Consider the following 20,000-nt stretch of genomic DNA (forward strand, 5'->3'; position numbering starts at 1 on the left):
GCTGACACCTTGTGGCTGAACTTTGTGCCTGCAGCCTGTGGACGAACGCACTTGCCGCTGCGGGTCTGACTCTGCATTTGTTGGAGAGTGTGGATGTTTCACTTCAGCCAGTAAAACAAGGAACGGCAACGGCGGTTTCCTGCTGACGTGGCTCGACATGATATGAAAACACACAAAATGAACTCTTCTAACAGATGTTTGACGTATGGAAGTGTACCGCGAGAGAAAGAACAACACCAGTTCGCCCTCTCACCATTTCAGCGGCGTCCCTTCGTACTCGAACCACATCTCCTCCACGTCCTCGGCCCTCATTACTTTGTGGAAGTGTTTCTTCACCTTGTCTGTGACCAGAGTCAGGTAGCTCACTCTGGGCAACAGCAGCTGAGAGAGAGAGAGAGAGAGAGAGAGAGAAGAGAGACGGGACGCAAATATCAGTTGTTTTGCGTAAACAGACATCAGCTAGTCCACTCCACCTGGTCCCGTGCAGGGATCTCAACCCACAACCCTCCGGTTCCCAAGCCAAGGCCTTCGTGGATCGAGCTACGTTCGACCCCGTGAGATGTGTTTTATATTGAAAACCAGAACGCCGCCGAGGCCTCCCGCAGCTTGCTCAGTGTCGTCTTCACTTTGTTTTTTGGGTCGCCACATGGCGTCTCATTTGTCGTCAAACACACTCAAGATCACGCCTCTTCTTCTTTGTATTGAGGCCGTGCGTCGGCAGGAATCTGGTGATTCAATATGTAGCATGACACGGGAGCTTACTGTCAGTAAGGGAGATGTATTTGCAATTTTTAGGAAAACTGTCATAGTATAAAGAGCACAACGCAGCATCCGACATCGCTGCACTACCTTTTGTGCCGCAAAGTACGGTGCTTTTGGAGGACTGATACGTGCATCGATATCTTTCTTCAGCACGTTTTGAGGGGTTTTAAAAGCAGATTCCAGGTTGTTTTGCAGCAGGTGGTGTGTAAAAATAAAAGCCCCTCACATATGAGCAGCTATCAGACTGACAAACAGTGTGCGTGGAAAGAAACGCCGCGCAAAGCGAATGAACACTGCTGTTCTGTTTTCTCATCAGGAGTAACTTTCCAGCTGAAACCCCTGCAGAGGAAAAAGAGATCTCAGGCGGGTCTTTTCTGGGAGGCATGGGGGTTGAAGCAAGACTTAGGTTCTGGCCTCGGAGAGGAGCTGCACTCACATAGTAGGGCTCGGCCTCCCTCTCGGTCACCTCGTCCTGGTTCAGAGTGAAGCAGGTGGGGATCCGGCCGAACCACACGTCTCTCAACACGTCCTTGTCATCTGCCATGCTGCTGCTGCTGCTGCTGCTGCTCCCAGTGGCACATATAGAAGAAATTCCTCAAACACAGACCACCGAAGTCCGACGGCAGACAGCTTCCTGCTGCCAACAACAACAACAACAACAACACAGCAGAGCAGAGAGACGAGCATTCATGAAACCTTTAGCAACACAAACCCCCCCCAAAAAACCACAGTGAAGCAGGCGGTGCAACGCAAGCTAGTTCCACATTGTCTCAAAGTAATTCATCTTTAAATAACTAAATATGTCTGTGTTTAAATTGAACTGGTAAGGAGGGTTATTACTGGGTTATAGTGCAGGAGAAGAAGGCTGGGCTTCACAAACTAACTCTAAGCCTGTCAAACTACGCAGATGTAATGTGAAAACTGACGTTAGCTTCGTGCTAGGTGAGCTAGCTTAGCTCGTGAAAACAGAGCAGAGAATTATGTACAAATATGCAAACGTAGCTTCCGGGGTGTTTGTTTTACCGTCCGCAAACAGAGACGGGTTGCGTGTGAGGAAGAGGCGGTGATGTGTGAGGGGGAAAAAAAACAGCTTACTTTCTGTTCGGTGTTTAGTTGAAGTCGGCTTGAATGGAAGAAGGGCCGTGGTGAGTGTCGATGTTGTCATTCCGCTGCTGTCACCGGAAAACAGCTGAAAAGCACCCCGGTCCTCGCGAAACAGCGACGCATGGTGGACAACTCCGTGTACTGCAACAACAACCAAAAACATACATTTTTTTAAATTTAGCAATGTTTCTAAAAAAAATATTTACCCATAAAATTTAAAAGAAAGGTTTTGTTTGAGGTCCAAATACCTTAAACCTGCAAACTAACAAAAAACACTAAACGTATTTGTGAACCTATTGCGAACGCGTCATCAATATGCGACCGTCTCTTGTAAAGCGCGTCGCATATTGTCAACCTAGTAGCTTGAAGAATGGACGTGACATCGGACGCGGATAACCTGGAAATGCGTCTCCAGACGCTGGAGAGTCAGATCTACGGGGAGAGACGAAGCAAAAGTGGAAAGAAACCCGTCAAGGTTCGCAAAGAATCGCCTCTATTCCGATGAATAACCACGAAGCTAGCCAGCTGTTAGCCTAGCAGAGCTAACGGTAGCTATGTGTGAGTGGGGTTAAGTGAACGCCCTGTTTTGTTTTTTTTTATTTCGTATGAAACAACAATACGCTTTTATCACAACGTATGACTCTGGTGTTCACTCCACTGTTAGACAGAAGTGTCTGTAGAGTATTTATCTATGTAGCTAAACAGCTGCTAGGTTAGCCACGTTAGCTTAAACGAGCCAACACTAAAAGTCTGTGCAATATAAATACACTGTGCAATACTACAATTATTCTGTCTGTATATATATAATATTGCAATACTACAATTATTCTGTCTGTGTATATATAATAATTTAGTTATTGTGGATTTTTTTTACTTATTTAATATTTTTTTACTGTTTTATTACTTATTTACTTATTTATAATTGTTTTGATCTTGTTTTGTTTTTTACTACACGTATGTCTCTTGTTTACACTATCCACTATGTGCATATGTGTATACACACACACACACACACACACACACACACACACACACACACACACACACACACACACACACACACATATACATATATATATATACATATCTATACTCCACTATGCTGTAATCCTGGAAATGTCCCCACTGCGGGACCAATAAGGGATTATTTTATCTTCTCTTATGAAAGAGAAAGTCATCCATAACTGTGTTTCAGTGTCTGGGATGTGATCAACAATGCAAAAGTCTCAAATGTTGATGGAATGTAACGAACTACATTCACTTGAAGTACAAATTCGAGGTACTTTACTTCCATTATACGTAACTTTATACTTCTACTCCACTATATCTGTCTAAAAGATACTTTTTCCAGATGACCTTTTTTTTTTAAATATATATTTTTAGCTTAGCTCAAATCCCACGATGCCAGCCTCCTCTGTGGTCATGCAAACGTTTTAGACCTGTTGTTTCGGACTCCTGGTCTAACAACAGAAGCCACTTTTGGGTTCTGGGAACTTGTTTCCCACTATTTACTCCCATTGATGAATTATAGAGAGTGATCCATCAAGATGGTTGAGTTTCAAACTGCACTGAAATAAAGCGAAGTCACCGGTTTCCTGGTTTTAAAAACACAACTTGTAAATCTTAAAACCTGGGTTATATTTAACACATATGTTATCAATGGAGCCTCTCTTCAGAGCGTCATGTGATCTGATGAAGACGTTTCACTTACAACAGGAGCATTGAAGTGGATTTATTTCCTGTTTTGAGGAGGCGGAGGAACTCACAGTCGTTAGTGTTTGTATGTTCCTGATAGTTGACTGAAGTCCACTTTGAGTTGCGGGTTTAAATGTATTGTTTACGAGCAGATCGGCTCGTTCCAGATGTACTCTGAATGAAACCAAAAGAACAAGCAAATTCCCGCGTTTGGCCTCCGTACTGTAAATTCTCACGTTATAAACATGTAATAAACCTCCAGCTCTCAGCAGCGTAACGCGGAGCTAGTCAGAGATCTACATGCTATCTAGCTATCTCCATGCTACTCTTGAACTGTAGCTGTGTTAGGTGTAGTACCACACACTGCTCGGACACATTGATGACGCATGTTGCAATGCCCTTTTTGCATGTAATCCGTGTCCTTGGTCCTGCAGTGTGCCGAGTCTCTGGCCAGGATCCAGGCCGGTTTGACCAATACGGCCAACAAGAGGGAACGAGTGAAGATCCTGCACAAGAAGAGTGAGTCACGGAACATTTATACGCCGCTTCACGCTCACCCAGTTATTCACGCATCTTGTTGTGGAGTGTTTTTAAAAAAAAAAGTGACGTTAAAGTGCAGAAAATCCAAAGTGCTACGTCAGTGCTTGATGACTGTGCGTGTCTGGTGGGTCTCTGATCGTATTTCCTGCCGTTGCGGTGCAGTTGAGGACCTGCTGAAGTACCTGGACCCCCAGTTCACCGACCACATCGCCGTACCCGACGCAATGAAGCTGGAGTTCATTCTCGCCGGTGAGAGCCAGGCGGAGCCTGTGATGGATGAGTCCAATGGAAATGCATTCTATCTACAGATGCAATCAAGTTTATATCGGGGAGTTTCTTCATTTAGGCATTTATTATTCATTCATTGTATGCAAAGTCGTATTTTTCTGTTTAATGCGATACGTGTGAAGTTCCGCGTTGTTATATTGTATAATCTGTAAGTTTTCCCGTGAAGAAGGTTCATTTTGTATTCTGTCTGCACACAGAGGAGGACTTCCTGCTTTCCCAGGCTGCTTTGCTGGAGCAGGTCGGCAACATGCAGCCGCTGCTGGACAGCGCCTACATCAGAGGTGAGTTTGTCTTGTAAATCTATCAAATAATGTGGTTTTACTTCGCTGCAGGGCGGTCTGGGATCCGGGCGTTTGAAGATGTCTCTGACATCATGCTGCAGTCCCCCCCCCCCCGTTTAAACATTGTGTCACGCTTTAGAAAGACCTGTGTTAGCTCCGTGTTTCTGTTGCCTTCAGATGTACCGGAACACGCCACCAAGCTCCAGCGCCTGTCACAGATCCACATCAAAGAGCAGGTACCACCCCCCCACCACCCCTCCCCCTCTCTGTCTCCATCAGCCTCTCTGTGTTTCATCTGTTGACCCGATGTTTGTCTCTTTTACAGGACCAAACTGAAGCTCAGTCCCTGGAGGTGAAGAAGCTTTTTGAGGAATACAACAAAATGGTACGGCATTTATTTTCATTTATTTATTTTAAATTCCAGTGAAATAAAAATGGCCGCAAGATAACACACAGTTTCCACCAAAAAAAAACGTCTAAATGTCGCGTAATCAACAGCTTCTTCTTGGGCGGAACAACAGGCACGATAATGATAGTTAAATGATCACTGTAGCCTCTCTGCTCTTTCACTAATCTGTGCGGTGAACGTGTAAACGGCCGAGGTTTTTGGTGCTTTTGTCCTCGTGTGAACATAAAGCGACCCCTGACCTGTGATTGGCAGATGTTCCTGCTGTCGAAGCAGTTCACCCAGTGGGACGAGACCCTGAGGAAGCTGGAGGAGACCAAGGGCATCCGGCCTGTGGAGTAGCTACCGTCCACACACACACACACACACACACACACACACACACACACACACACACACACACACTTCTCGTGAGGACGGTGATGATGAAGAGGACTGCTCTGTGGTGGGAGCTTCAGACATAATGCAGCCTTTTTATTTTTTTTCTTCCTTATAAGTCAGAACAAAAGTGAGGGAAACAAAGGATCACATTTCACTTATTTGATAATTATCAATTAGTTGCCAGAATTTAAATGAATCAGGATGTTGTTGTTTTTTTTTTTAGGAACTTCTCCAACCCGGACTAATTAGCTCACTTAGACAGGAACGAAACCCCCCCCCCCCCCCCCCGTGAGCACCGGAGGAGGGCACTCCCATCACGTCACGTGAAGCTGCTGCTATTTATTTTCAGACAATGGAGCTTTTTGTGCTCGTGTATTGACTCAACTTATAACGCATTCCAACGCCGCCTCCCTGCTGCAAGCCAGTCACAAGACTAGCCGTCATACACACACACACACACACACACACACACACACACACACACACACACACACACACACACACACACACACACACACTTCAAGGCTTTAGATTTCTTCTCTCTGACGCCTCCTGACGTTGTCAAATCAGCTTCATTATTCTTTCCATTGTTTTTAAAATGTTCTATATGTCAAACATGACTGGTTATTACAATAAATATCACTACTGCTTTTTTTTGACTTCTCCCGTTTGTTCAAAGCTGCACACACATTTAAGGGTCTCTGTGAACAACTGGGTTCCAACAAGGTTCTCTAAAAGCTATTTTGGAAAGCATAAAAGTGAATTACAGCAATGAGGAGAGAGGATGAGGTTTGTTTAAATCAGAGAAAAGAAGAGTTTATTGATTTGTTTGTAGCTTCCGTTGCTGTTTAATAGTTAGAAACTCTTCGTGTAGCTGCAGGTTGCACCGTCTATACAGGTGGTGTAACGTCAGCAGCTGTAGTCCTCCGTCTGCATATACACAGGATGCATTCAGGCACAGTATGGAGCGTAGGTCACCCGTGTTTTGGCAGATCTCAGAGCCCAACAAATGATCACTGAATGAATGTCCAAATAGATTCGATGGACAAGCAGTGTGTGTGTGTGTGTGTGTGTGTGTGTGTGTTTTGTGCTGTTTGTATCACGCTACAGGGTGGGCGTAGCAGTCTATCTGAGGCTAGGATGTGGGTTTGGTTCAAGCTTCTGCAAATCCATGAAATAAATAAATCATTTGTTGAACGTCGGCCCCCGGGCACTGACACCAATCCCTCTCGATCTGATGGAGACCCCCCCACAAAAAAAGAGGGGGGTAGTTAAATACCCGACAGGTAAATATACAACAACACATGACGTCAGTGGCTCATTTTATTCTCTCCTGTATTCGTCCAGCATCTCTTTGTTGACGTAACGAGCACGACTTTAAGTCAATGTTTCGATAATTTGATGGTTTTTTTGGGGTCATTTTTTTTTTTGGAGGATTTTCACGTCTTCGTCCCTCTGCCGGTGACGTCAGAGGCAAAGAACCAACTGACTGCGGCTGACAAAGATTGTCTATTGGGTGGATGCTTCACTCGGTGGTACAACACAGTCTGCAGCAGAGGCTGTTATCCGTTACACATTTTACATCGCCTCCTGCGTTTTAGTATTATTTGGGATTCATGTATTTGTGGGACAATCAAATAACATTGACAATAATTATTGATTTCATGTGTTGAAAACTAACCAAAAGAACAAAAGTATATATTTTTCGCAGACCAATTTAAATAGATATGAGTCTCTTATTCATCTGTGTTGTTGTTTTTTTGTAGATGACCCTCAATACTACATTGAACTTGTGTATTTTTAATTCATTGATTTATTGATTTTACTTATATTATTGACGACTTTTATTTTGGTATTTCCTGTACAAACGGAAGTACTTTATATTGCACTATCCAGAGTAAAAGGGAATAATACGGCGTTAGGGAAGACTTCTGAAGCAGAGATTTAAATGACCTCCTAGGTCAGAGATAACACGGTGGTTTTAATTTTAATATAAGTTCAGAAAGACTTATGTTAGCTTCCTTGACAAGTTTGCTAGCTTACCCGAGAGGTACAATAGCTTATGTGTTCATAAATAACGTGCTAATTAAGGTTAGCATTAACATTAGCTGAATGTCTGAAATGATTGTTATTGTTGTTAATTTTACAGTAATATAAGTATAAATACAATGTTTTAGTTATGGAAGCCCATTTCCGCCAGCAAAAAATACAAAATAAAAGAGAAATGGGATAGAAAGTCATAATTATGAGATTAAATAAAAAGTCATAATAATGAGATAAAATAAAAAGTCATGAGTATGAGATAAAAAGTCATGAATATGAGATAGAAATTCTTAATTATGAGATCAAATAAAAAGTCATGAATATGAGATAGAAATTCATAATTATGAGATCAAATAAAAAGTAATAGTTATGATATACAAAGTCATAATTATGACATCAAATAAAAAGTCAGAATTATGAGATAGAAAGTCAGAATTATGAGATATAAAATTATAAGATACACAACAGTCATAGAAGCAGCTCTGGCGTAGAAATATTGTATATCTCATAAATAATTTTTTTCTTGTATTTTTTTATTACAAAATAAATGATAATAATAATAACTATTTATTTGTTGTAGTGATTTTGTTTTATTTTTGCTTCCATAGATAGCTAGCTGCCTTGTTGTGTGATACCATATATATATTTGTATCCTGCTAAAAACGTTGGTTGCAAAATATCAAACGGAGTGAACTGTTTCCGGTTCGTGCGATAGAAGATCTTTGGCCACGTGGTTTTTGCACCAGTAAGGAAGGCGCGTGAAGGCTGCTGGTTCGTTGGAGAGGGTGTTTTTAACAGCGGACCCTACCATGGACAGGACGGCCGTGGTGAAGGTCGGAGCCGCGGCCAGCGCCAGCGTCTGTGCCCTGTTCGGCGGCGTGGTTCTGGCTCAGTACATCGTCGCCAAGAAGAAGCGAGCAGGGAAGAAAACTAGGATCATAGAGATGGTGAGTTAAAAAAAACACACACACACACACACACACACACACACACACACACACACACACACACACACACACACACACACACACACACACACACCAGACGCTCGCGCTGCGTCAAGTTCGACGGCGGATACGATAACAGGAAGTGGGTGGAGTTGTGCCTTCAAAATAAATGCGCGCTAACCGTTGGCGGTTGAGAACGAGTCGTTGGTCGAGAGCAGTTTTTAAACAATTAGGATTCCTTTATAATTTTCATTGCAGGCGTGACTGCTTTATACATCGTTCTAACGTGTTATTGTGCTATGAAGTATGTGAAAACCTGCACTTTATATTTAAAAAATAGTATTACATATTCAGGAATCACCAGGATTGAAACACAAAATAAGTAGAATTAAGTTAAGCATTAAATACATTGGCATCAGTAAAGTATTTTAATCCATGGGACACCTACAGGACCTGCCGACTATTCTGAAAAACCACGTCCGGAAATGGCTTGTCAGTAGTGGACCCTGCATGATGCTCTGCGCAGGCGCGAATTTCCCCCTAAAACCGCAGCTGTGGGGGTTTTTTTTAGAGGTCACCACATATTTATTTCTTCTTCGTGTTCAGACACCAGACAGCAGCCGACCCCTCCGCGTGAGGCTCGTTGCGGCTCTGTCCACTGTCCCGGGATGAGTTGGCTGCCGTGTCGGTCAGCGTGGAGGTTATGCAAGCTGCTGCTGCTGCTGCTGCTGCTGCACCGACACAGTACAGTGTGTGCAGCTCCCTAACCTGTCCGACGGGAATCTTTCAAACGTGCCAAAATAAACTTGCAGACACATAGGGGACCAAGGGACATATGTCCAGATGTATTTGACTCAAGTATACAGACTTTGTCTTTAGAAACATGTCTATACACACTCAGAGTTATATCTTGTTTATTTTCATTTGGACAGTAACATCATGAATTCTTACCGTATCTAAAGTACATCTCATGTTTACGGAACCTTGCTTTTCAGAACGTGTTTATAAACTCTTTGAACGTGTGCACACAGGACGGATAACCATTTGCATTTTTCTCAAATATTTTGATTATCATTTATAGTTTATAAATAACGTATTAAGTCTTTTATAAAGGCATTTAGTTAACTTAAACACCATCCCTCGAATATTCACATGAGGGATTTATGTAGTTCTCTCTTGATTTATTCCCTCCGTAAACATGAGTTTATGGTCTCAATCTCTAGTTTACAGTCTTCTTCAATACAGCATGATGTTCATTTAGTACATTATGCTCCATTTAGAGTCACACAGACCATAAAGCAGGGGATGATTTAGGGGCGGGGCTACACGCTGATTGACGGGTCTCTACCAGAGACGTGTACGTCTTGTAGAAGATATTTAGACTTTGTATTCTGCAGGCGTTACAGGGCGTTTCCACATGCTGTACCTCGACTACAATCTATGTGACTCATCATGTCTGGAGTTATTCGGCCCCACCTTTACAGGTGCATACTTGAATGCTCTGTCTACACACACACACACACACACACACACACACACACACACACACACACAAGCCCGTTCACCTGAGAGGACTTCGCCCAAATTCAGCTGCCACTTTTCACATTTCATCGTCTGCAGTAGAAGCAGTTGATAGGATTTAAAAAAGGACAGACTGACACTTGTCGTTTCGTAGCGAGAGGCCAAATCAAAATGCGGCTGATTTATTTTATTCACCTGCGTTGTGAGAAACCAAACCAGTGCATGAATGCAGAGCATTATTTGAGTCGAAGTCTGTGAAATGAAATCGACTGAAGTGACACAGCAGCAGAGGCAGCCCTCTGCCCTTTGTTCGCTCTGTTCTCCGGTGAAGTAGCAGTATTCACTCCGGCTACTGGATAGAGACCCTTAGCTTGTTTCCTGTCCCGATCTTCAGCGTGGGAAACTTGTGACCATCTGCTTTTGATGATGCGTGATTCTATAGAAGCACAAACATCCACTCTGAGTCTAAAAAAAACCCCTGACATGACAGCAAACTCAGCCAGGCTTTTTACAGGGACGTTCCTCTACGGAGCCACTTTTGTCACCTAGACTTCTAAAAACACAGCTGTGTCATTTCAGAAAAACAAAGCACAATCTTTTCTTCATTCCTCGAATCTTTATTCCTCCGCTGAGGCGTTGAGATGAAACACTAAAGATATCCAGTTTTGGAGGTCTGAAAGAAATCACTACTGCAGGATGTGTCCTGACAATGAATCAGCTTAAAGGGGACACTCTTTGTACTACCAGAGAAGTCTTAATACAAGGCGTCTTTTCAAAATAAACTTCCATGTTCACAGGAAGCATACAGTTTCCGCTCATTAGATGCATGGCGTCTTTTCAAAATAAACTGCCATGTTCACAGGGAAAGTACAGTTTCCGCTCATTAGATGCATGGCGTCTTTTCAAAATAAACTGCCATGTTCACAGGAAACGTACAGTTTCTGCTCGTTAGATGCATAGCGTCTTTTCAAAAATAAACTTCCATCTTCACAGGAAACGTACAGTTTCCGCTCGTTAGATGCATGGCGTCTTTTCAAAATAAACTTCCATCTTCACAGGAAACGTACAGTTTCCGCTCGTTAGATGCATGGCTTCTTTTCAAAATAAACTGCCATGTTCACAGGGAACGTACAGTTTCCGCTCATTAGATGCATGGTGTCTTTTCAAAATAAACTACCATGTGTCTTTTCAAAATAAACTGCCATGCTCACAGGAAACGTGCAGTTTCCGCTCATTAGATGCATGGTGTCTTTTCAAAATAAACTACCATGTGTCTTTTCAAAATAAACTGCCATGTTCACAGGGAACGTACAGTTTCCGCTCATTAGATGCATGGTGTCTTTTCAAAATAAACTACCATGTGTCTTTTCAAAATAAACTGCCATGCTCACAGGAAACGTACAGTTTCCGCTCATTAGATGCATGGTGTCTTTTCAAAATAAACTGCCGTGTTCACAGGGAACGTACAGTTTCCGCTCGTTAGATGCATGGTGTCTTTTCAAAATAAACTTCCATGTCAATGCTATGACTCGTTATCGGTGACTCTGCTCCTTCAAGTGTCTCAGAAAGCCATGACGGTGAGACCAGCATTGCACAAAACCAGGACCCTGGAACCAGCCCCTCCTAAATAGAATCCAGCCAGTAGTAATGTTGTCAATCACACCGTCATGGCAAAATGCCTGCCGTTTTAAAAAAAAAAAAAAAGAAGAAGGAAAAAAAAGAGTTCTTGCTGGGTTACGTGAGGAAGAACCCGGCCTGAGTGTGTCTCACCTCGTCTACCTCTGGAGGGCAGAACAGAGCTACAGTTGATCTGCAAAGTCTCTGTTTTCTTTTTTATGTTGCAGCCTTCCCCGACGTTTTATTTGTGGGAAAAGAAGCAGAGACAATACGACCAAAAGAACCTATGAATATTCAGGGTTTGCTACGTACAATACAGTAGTTTCTGACTGTAGAATCACTAACGCCAGCAGCATTAGAGGGGGTCATTGGCAAAGTTACAGATGTTTTCACACAAAGTGACAATAACAGTGGTGTTATAGTTTAACAGGCAGAAGGACGGAGACATTTCTTATGTCGGTCGTAGACGGTGATGGGAATGGCAGTGAAAACTAGAAGGACCTCCACCTGGGCTGTTTCCACAAAGGATAAAGGGTGTGTGTGTGTGTGTGTGTGTGTGTGTGTGTGTGTGTGTGTGTGTGTGTGTGTCCACCTCGTGATTTGGATCCGCTCCTAAAGTGTAATGAAGTTCTTCCTTGGTCGGTGCTGCACCCTCCCACCAAGTTTCATGAGAATTGGGCCGGTAGTTTTTCCTGTAATCCTGCTGACAGACAGACAGACAGACAGACAGACAGACAGACAGACAGACAGACAGACCTGTAAACGTCACCCCCTCGGCCATGCTGCTTTATCAGCAGCAACAGATGTCTGTCACCATGATGACCTACAGCAGTTCCCAGTCGGGGAGTCGGGGGGGGGGGGGGGCACAGGAAGCTGGTGAAGGGCCCTCGATGCAGAAAGCAGGTGGAACATTCACAACACTCGGGCGTGTCGAAGCGTCACATGAGGAATGGACTCGCGTCTGGCTGCAGCTCGGAGGCATTCCTGTTCTCAAACGTGTCCCGATGAGAGCGTGGACTCGCATATATCTGAATGTGGCTGATGTGAGCGTGACCTGCGTCCCTCAGCTGTGGTGTCGTCAGTCCTAGTAATTGTACTGGTAGAAGTAGGACTAGTAAGAGCAGCGCTATAAGAAGTAGTGAGGCATTGGAAGAGGTATATTGAGGTATATCTGATAATGTTACACTGTAAACAACCAGTCGGTGTTGAAGCCGACAGGAGGAGAGCTAGTAACGTTAGCGGCACCGCTAACGAACGGGTCCGTTACATTAATGATGCGTTCAGGCTCTGTTCAGTGAAAATGAGTATTGGGCAAAATAAGTACGTGGGCTACAAGATATTTCTTTTCTTTTTTTTCTTTTTTTTTTATGTAAAAGCGTATGTAGTTTATGTTTTCATAAACTGTGTTCCACCAATCAGTGTCCTCCGGAGACGACCTCGTCCTCCGCCGGCCTCGACGGCCAAAAAACTAGGTCGGCGCTCTCCGATTACACTCCACCAAAAATAACACTGGGCTCAGAGAGACGGCAACCCTGTGCAGCCATTTCTTCCTTGTCTTTGCGTTTGTACATGTACCAGTACATCCAAACACCTGGAGTTTATCAAAACAAGGAGCAGGTGATCGCTCCGAGGCGCTAACGCCAAAACCGGTGCAGGTATGGGGTGTGTGTGTGTGTGTGTGTGTGTGTGTGTGTGTGTGTGTGTGTGTGTGTGTGTGTGTGTGTGTGTGTGTGTGTGTGTGTGTGTGTGTGTGTGTGTGTGTCATGTGACCGACCATTGTTGGACCAAACAGCCAGACGCTGAACCTTGACCCTCGTGACCTTCCGTGTGCCGTCAAGCTATTTTGTGTGTGTGTGTGTGTGTGTGTGTGTGTGTGCGGGACTGAGTGTGTGAGAAATGTGGGTGTGTGTGTGTGAGAAATGTGTGTGCTCAGCAGTACCGAAGCGAGTCGACCCTCTCTGATTTGATTTTTAAAGGGTGGGTTACAAATGTCACTTTTCCTCCACTGGCCCCATTCTACATCTATGTATGTGTGTGTGTGTGTGTGTGTGTGTGTGTGTGTGTGTGTGTGTGTGTAAATGATCTTATTTCTTGCTTTACTCTTCAGTCCATTCTTTAACAATCAATATCATTCTTATCATAAAACATATGCCTCTTTTTGTGTAAATGAATAATTGAACCAGTCAACATCGTAAACAAATAACTTTCTACATGAAATACATAATATACATGAAATACATAATATACATGAAATACATAATATACATGAAGTGGAGTGGACAAAGTCTCCTAACGTGACTGTTGGCACATTTAGTTTTGTCTGTGATGCAAATGAGGTTCCATTTAAAATCCAGATTCACGTCAAACATTCCATTTCACAGAAACGACCAGAAGGTATTCCATCAAACACGGCTGCAAACCCTTCACTGGAATTCTGTTCAATGTTTTACTGTTCAGCCTTGTATCTCTGTTCTTCTACATGATGGATAATCATTGGTGCTTGGGCCTCTCTGTGTTGGGGGAGGGGTCATTGTTGGGCGACGCCCCCCCCCGACTGTTGCTGTAGATATAAAAACCCTCTGCAGTCACACAAGCTTTTCCTCGCTCCCGTTTTAGCTGACGCAACAGACCCGCGGTAAGTGTGTGTGTGTGTGTGTGTGTGTGTGTGTGTGTGTGTGTGTGTGTGTGTGTGTGTGTGTGTGTGTGTGTGTGTAGATATGTGTGTGTGTGTGTGTGTGTGTGTGTGTGTGGGACTGTTGGTGTGTGTGTGTGTGTGTGTGTGTGTGTGTGTGTGTGTGTGTGTGTGTGGGACTGTTAGTGTGTGTGTGTGTGTGTGTGTGTGTGTGTGTGTGTGTGGGGGACTGTTAGTGTGTGTGTGTGTTTGTGTGTAAGCGGTTATAATTCAGACTGTAGACATTTTTGGTTTTATAGTAACTGTAAAAAAACAAACATTGCTCCTAAATCCTCCTGAACGTCCTCGTCTGATATTCGGCTGCTTTGACCTTTGACCTCAGTATTTGCTGCTCGTATTCATGACCCGAGAGCAGGTTACAACGGTACACCTGTCGCTCGCCCATCACATTTGTATTTCTATAAAACGTCAGTAAATAGTGAAAAATGTCAAAGTGTAAGGTTGTGTCTTGTGTTGTCAGAAGTATTCAGTTTAATGTCAAATAAAACACAGAAAAGCAGGAAATCTGCATGTTTGAGAGAAAGAATCTAAACGATGAATCGATTCTCAAAATGGACGGCGGTTGAATTCCTGCCGATCCTAACCGCTGCGGCTCTCGATGTCGACGCTGTTTGTATCCAAGTGTTGATGGTGAAGCGGTGTTTCCTGTTTTCACAATATCCAGTTTGCTCCGAGAAAGAGCAGGTTTGACGTTTCACTGCTGTACGAGGAAAACGCCCTGAAAGACTGCGTCATTAAAAAGAGAAGAAAAAAAAAGTGTGTGTGTGTGTGTGTGTGTGTGTGTGTGTGTGTGTGTGTGTGTGTGTGTGTGTGTGTATTTTTAGCTTGTGTTCTGGGTGTCGTGTTTCTGTCGGATCAGGGTGATTCATGAGGCGCTACAAAGCCTGATGCTGATTATATAAGAAGGTGTGTGTGTGTGTGTGTGTGTGTGTGTGTGTGTGTGTGTGTGTGTGTGTGTGTTGCCCCTCCTGCAGTCCTCAACTGTCAGCGCTGTTGCAAATATTCATAATTGTATCTATACACGTATATATTGCTAGATACCAACAGTCGATCGATATGTCGCTCTTCAAAAAAGAAATGCAGCAAAAGCGACTCGACTAGCGTCCCTGAATGCCGTCGCCTGTCACCGGGCGCTGAATCCCAGCCTGTGTTCTGTTGCATATTAGTGTCTGTATCATATCAAATATTTTTGCCTTACGCTTCAGCAAATGACATCAGTTCTTACCTCCCAAACACACTTAACCTCAATCCAAATCAACCCACAAATTCCTCTTCACGCGCCGTCGTCCTCCTCCTCATGCACCGGAGCTCGAGAATCTGCTGCTGCTTTCCTCCCTCCTTTTTTAACAACCTCTCTTCCTCTCCTCTCCTCTCCTCTCCTCTCCTCCTCGTCCAGATGCCTCAGTTCGAGAAGTCGACGGTCCACATGAGGGACCCGGAGAGGGTGGAGCAGATCATCTGTGGCCTCATCAAAGGAGGAGCCTCCAAGCTTCAGGTAGGACACCCAAAGTCCTCTTTTGGTGAACCGGCGCCACCCGGTGGTGCTGAAGCTCCCTGGTCTTCAGCAACTGGGAAACCACTTTGAATGGATTCGGTACTTTTTCAGGCTGCTCTTGTTTATTATCTGGAACATGCACTCGCTTCCCGCTTCGTGTTTTTACATGTCGAGAAGCAACAGAAGGTGAAAGTCCAGCATCTAAGTTTGTGTGGTGTTTTAAGTTTCACTCGTCATGTTTCCCCACGCTGAGGTTCCTTTTTTGTTTCCTCCAGTGTCTGTTGTGTCCGATTCACGAACTCCTCCGTTCGTGGTAAAACAAAATGTTTTCTTTGGCTCCGTTGCAGATCATCACAGACTTCGACATGACGTTAAGCAAGTTCGCCGTCAACGGCAAACGCTGTCCGACGTGCCACAGTAAGTGCAACCAGGAAACGGGACGTTTCTTGAGGCCCGTTTCGCTCGGGACTAGTATTACCTGAGGTCGTCTGTGATCTTTAATTCACGTGCGAATCTGTCAAGAAAATATTCCAACCGTAAAGTTGTCTGTTTTCTCCGCGGATGTTACGTTAAAGTAGAGACTTCACTTATCCCGAAATGCAGACAAAGGGAGTGATTTCTAAATCGCACGCCTGGTAATACTCATCCCGGTCATAAATGTATGACATGTATCCTATGACCTGTATTCTAACGTGGTCATTCCTCCGTCTTTTGCGCAGACATCATCGATAACTGCAAGCTGGTGACGGAGGAGTGCAGGACGAAGCTGCTGCAGCTGAAGAACAAATATTATCCCATCGAGGTGGACCCTCATCTCACCATGGAGGAGAAGTACCCGTTCATGGTGGAATGGTAAGAAAATGAAGAAATAATTCTGCTCATGACCAGCAGCACACTCTCTTCCTGCCACGCGGTTTCACACCGAAACACGCTGTGTTTGTTTGTTTGTTTGTTTGTTTGCAGGTATTTCAAGTCCCACACGTTACTCGTGGAGCAGCGGTTAGAGAAAGACAAGCTGGCCGAGGTGGTGAGAGAGTCCGACGCTGCCCTCAGGTGTGTGTTCCTCAGCGCTTCTCTGCAGTTCACTGTTGCATTGTGGGTATTTAGCTGACGGTGATGTAGAAAGGCCACAACTGAGTGAGGAGGTACGGGCTGTACGATGTGTTCGTGTCTTTTTAATGTGATCATTTAAACACCTTAAACTCATTTATTCATGTTTTCTGATGCTGTTTAATATTTGTTTGGGTGACTGGTCGTTATTTGGATTTACTATCCATTCATGAACAAAATGCTACATGTTTGTATCTATAATTCAACTCTTTAATTGAGTGTGCCAATAATTAGCTGCAGGAGCGGAACCCGGAAATGAGTCGATACAAAAGGTCTGTGGTTAACACGAGCTGAATACATTTAATTGTTTGCTTCTATGATATAAAGTCAGTAAACACCCCTCTGGTGAATTTAAAAAGGTCTTAAATGAGACGACTAGACGTCCTCACTAGAACACTAGTCCTCCTTCAGCTTAGTGGAGGAGACGTGAAGTCACGTGACCGTGGTGGAGTTCCTTTATAGACTGACATAACGTCACGTGACCATGGTGGAGCTCCTTCATAGACTGACGTAATGTCACGTGACCGTGGTGGAGTTCCTTTATCGACTGACGTGAAGTCACATGACCGTGGTGGAGTTCCTTTATAGACTGACGTGAAGTCACATGACCGTGGTGGAGCTCCTTTATAGACTGACGTGAAGTCACGTGACCGTGGTGGAGTTCCTTTATCGACTGACGTGAAGTCACATGACCGTGGTGGAGTTCCTTTATAGACTGACGTGAAGTCATGTGATCGTGGTGGAGTTCCTTCGTAGACTGACGTGAAGTCACGTGACCGTGGTGGAGTTCCTTTATAGACTGATGTGAAGTCATGTGATCGTGGTGGAGTTCCTTTATAGACTAACATGAAGTCACGTGACCGTGGTGGAGTTTCTTTATGGACTGACGTGAAGTCATGTGACCGTGGTGGAGTTCCTTTATAGACTGACGTGAAGTCACGTGACCGTGGTGGAGTTCCTTTATGGACTGACGTGAAGTCATGTGACCGTGGTGGAGTTCCTTTATAGACTGACGTGAAGTCACGTGACCGTGGTGGAGTTCCTTTATAGCCTAACGTTAGCTTCTTACTCTCCACTTCAAACAACAAGTGGTGTTCATTTGTGAAGATTATCTTGATGAAAAAAGACGTGAAAGTATCATAAACATTTGTTTGACACAGAGTTTATTTTCTCCAGAATCCAGTGGAAGAATCAGTGTGATGTTAATACTTCAGCCCTGCAGCACTTCTATAAATATGTATATTATACGGTTGATTGTGCAGAGCATGTCCAGAACAACGGATGCCTCTCACTAACGTGTCCCTTTTGGGCTTGGTTTCAGGGATGGATATGAGCAGTTCTTTGACCGCCTGCAGCAGCACAATGTTCCCGTCTTCATCTTCTCCGCTGGCCTCGGCGACGTCCTGGAGGAAATCATCCGCCAGGCCGGAGTCTACCACCCCAACGTCAAGGTTGTTTCCAACTTCATGGACTTCGACGAAAACGTGAGTCGTCCGCCGTTGTCCTTCTTTCTGCTCGTGTTTCGAGCCCGACCTCGCGGATGCAGAAACACACTAACGTCTGATCAACCTTGTTGGATCTGCTCTTCTTCTCGCAGGGCGTCCTGAAGGGTTTCAAAGGCGAGCTGATCCACGTGTACAACAAGCACGACGGCGCCCTGCGGAACACGGAGTACTTCAAGCAGGTGAAGGAGTACTGCAACGTCATCCTCATGGGCGACTCGCTGGGCGACCTCAGCATGGCCGACGGCGCGCCCAACGTGGAGAACATCCTCAAGATCGGCTTCCTCAACGACAAGGTACGCATGAACACGGATCCTCAAAAAGACAACACACTGAAAAATGTCTCTTGCTGAATGTTCACTGAATGAAGCTTGAAAGCTTCGTAATGTAACTCAATGCAACCTCCATTAACGACATCGCTGCCCACCGGCTGCTAACGCTAACTAGCTCTCTTCCTGTCGATTTCAACCCGGATTTGTTGTTGACATGTAGCGTTACCAAGGGAATAATAGGATCCAGGTTTGTAGTACTAGTTTGCACATGTGCAGTAGCGATAGCGCGGATCGGGTCGCGAGTGACGCAGCGTGTAGTTGTCCCCGTTTCGGCGTAAATGAGCTGATGGATGATGTGATATCAGATTGGTGCACAGACTCGACGATAGCTGAGAGTTTCCTCCCGTCTCACTCCGCAGGTGGAAGAGCGGCTCGACAAATATCTGGACTCTTACGACATCGTCCTGGTGAAGGACGAGACTCTGGAAGTGCCCAACGCCATCCTCCAGAAGGTTCTATAACTCCGCCCACAGCCTTGGGCCCGTCAGACTTCTAACACCAACCTAAACCTTTTGTCGCCGGTCCAAACCCCCCCCACTCCGCTTTCTCTGGATCAACCTTCCAACTCCGTTCCCCCAACTTCACCCTTTAAAAAGCCTTTTTCAAAAGACGTTTTACATCTCCTGAATGAACCGTTTTAAACGTCCACACAGCAGCGTCTCTGGTGTGTTTTGTCCGTTTTTGAATTGTTTTCGGATGTTCTCTCTGTCGTTTTATGACAAAAAAAAAAAAAAAAGAATAACCAAAAGTGAGATAAAGCCCCAAACACACACACACACACACACACAAACTCTCACACCATCTTTTATAATTTGCACATTATTGTTACAATTGTCGGACTATTTTTGATATGGTGATAATTGTACGCAGTGTTCTCTTAGAGCTGTCCCGGCGTGTCAGACGTAAAAAAAAAAACATGCATCTGCAAATGCTACGTTAGAGCTTGAGGGAATGAATTGAGTACATAAAGGACCTTTGGAAAATGTAGTGACAGCAGCAATATAATGACCACAGACACAGTATTTGTTTTAGGAGGGGGGGGGGCGGGGGTTCAGATTGTCAACATAACACGTAGAAGATGTGAGGAAACGCACTTTAAATTCTCGTGTACGGCGTAAATCAGCCGCACGTTAACCCAATTTGGGGCAGTCGTCTTGATTTTTAGGGTGTAGGAACACAATCTTGCACTGAGGAGCCATGTTTTTACGTAAGCTTTATTGAAACCCTAACGTTCTCAACTGGCGTCATATCGACTCACAGAAGAAGCAGCTCTTCACTCTTGAA

At 44.4% G+C, this 20,000-nt stretch overlaps 3 protein-coding genes across 5 annotated transcripts in view; 2 read left to right on the forward strand and 1 right to left on the reverse strand.

Annotated features, from left to right (window-relative positions):
* atg5 (ATG5 autophagy related 5 homolog (S. cerevisiae)) overlaps positions 1 to 1,955 on the reverse strand; it is a 29,193-nt gene extending 27,238 nt beyond the window's left edge. The window contains exons 1-3 of one of the 2 annotated variants that reach the window (XM_068729851.1): positions 1,858 to 1,955; positions 1,199 to 1,399; positions 254 to 381 (exon numbers count right to left, since the gene is read on the reverse strand). In XM_068729851.1, coding sequence (XP_068585952.1) covers positions 254 to 381; positions 1,199 to 1,306 — 236 coding nt within the window. In that variant the 5' untranslated portion in view covers positions 1,307 to 1,399; positions 1,858 to 1,955. The remainder of the gene's footprint in view (positions 1 to 253; positions 382 to 1,198; positions 1,400 to 1,857) is intronic. The other variant, XM_068729852.1, reaches the window with a different exon arrangement.
* A 227-nt stretch (positions 1,956 to 2,182) lies between these two features.
* dctn3 (dynactin 3 (p22)) lies at positions 2,183 to 6,109 on the forward strand. Its single transcript, XM_068729853.1, has 7 exons — positions 2,183 to 2,341; positions 3,996 to 4,080; positions 4,264 to 4,350; positions 4,587 to 4,670; positions 4,848 to 4,906; positions 4,996 to 5,055; positions 5,332 to 6,109. The coding sequence occupies exons 1-7, from the start codon at positions 2,237 to 2,239 to the stop codon at positions 5,416 to 5,418; spliced, it is 567 nt and encodes a 188-aa protein (XP_068585954.1). The 5' UTR covers positions 2,183 to 2,236; the 3' UTR covers positions 5,419 to 6,109.
* A 2,141-nt stretch (positions 6,110 to 8,250) lies between these two features.
* Positions 8,251 to 20,000, forward strand: part of nt5c3a (5'-nucleotidase, cytosolic IIIA) — a 12,295-nt gene continuing 545 nt past the window's right edge. The window contains exons 1-8 of one of the 2 annotated variants that reach the window (XM_068729902.1): positions 8,251 to 8,447; positions 15,674 to 15,772; positions 16,120 to 16,189; positions 16,492 to 16,624; positions 16,736 to 16,825; positions 18,204 to 18,366; positions 18,480 to 18,680; positions 19,076 to 20,000. The exon at positions 19,076 to 20,000 is cut by the window's right edge and continues 545 nt beyond it. In XM_068729902.1, coding sequence (XP_068586003.1) covers positions 8,310 to 8,447; positions 15,674 to 15,772; positions 16,120 to 16,189; positions 16,492 to 16,624; positions 16,736 to 16,825; positions 18,204 to 18,366; positions 18,480 to 18,680; positions 19,076 to 19,177 — 996 coding nt within the window. In that variant the 5' untranslated portion in view covers positions 8,251 to 8,309 and the 3' untranslated portion in view covers positions 19,178 to 20,000. Of the gene's footprint in view, positions 8,448 to 14,155; positions 14,221 to 15,673; positions 15,773 to 16,119; positions 16,190 to 16,491; positions 16,625 to 16,735; positions 16,826 to 18,203; positions 18,367 to 18,479; positions 18,681 to 19,075 lie in introns of those variants that run through there. The other variant, XM_068729903.1, reaches the window with a different exon arrangement.

Source organism: Cebidichthys violaceus, unplaced genomic scaffold, assembly GCF_023349555.1.
Source record: "Cebidichthys violaceus isolate CVI_PGR_0920_01 unplaced genomic scaffold, fCebVio1.0.p SCAF_48, whole genome shotgun sequence".
NCBI classification, from domain to species: Eukaryota; Metazoa; Chordata; class Actinopteri; order Perciformes; family Stichaeidae; genus Cebidichthys; species Cebidichthys violaceus.

Coding starts and splice junctions, on each gene's coding strand:
- dctn3 (XM_068729853.1), top strand. CDS start 2,237: ATGGACGTGACATCGGACGCGGATAACCTGGAAATGCGTCTCCAGACG. Junction 4,351..4,586: donor GCTGGAGTTCATTCTCGCCG/GTGAGAGCCAGG, acceptor GTCTGCACACAG/AGGAGGACTTCCTGCTTTCC. Junction 5,056..5,331: donor TTGAGGAATACAACAAAATG/GTACGGCATTTA, acceptor TGTGATTGGCAG/ATGTTCCTGCTGTCGAAGCA.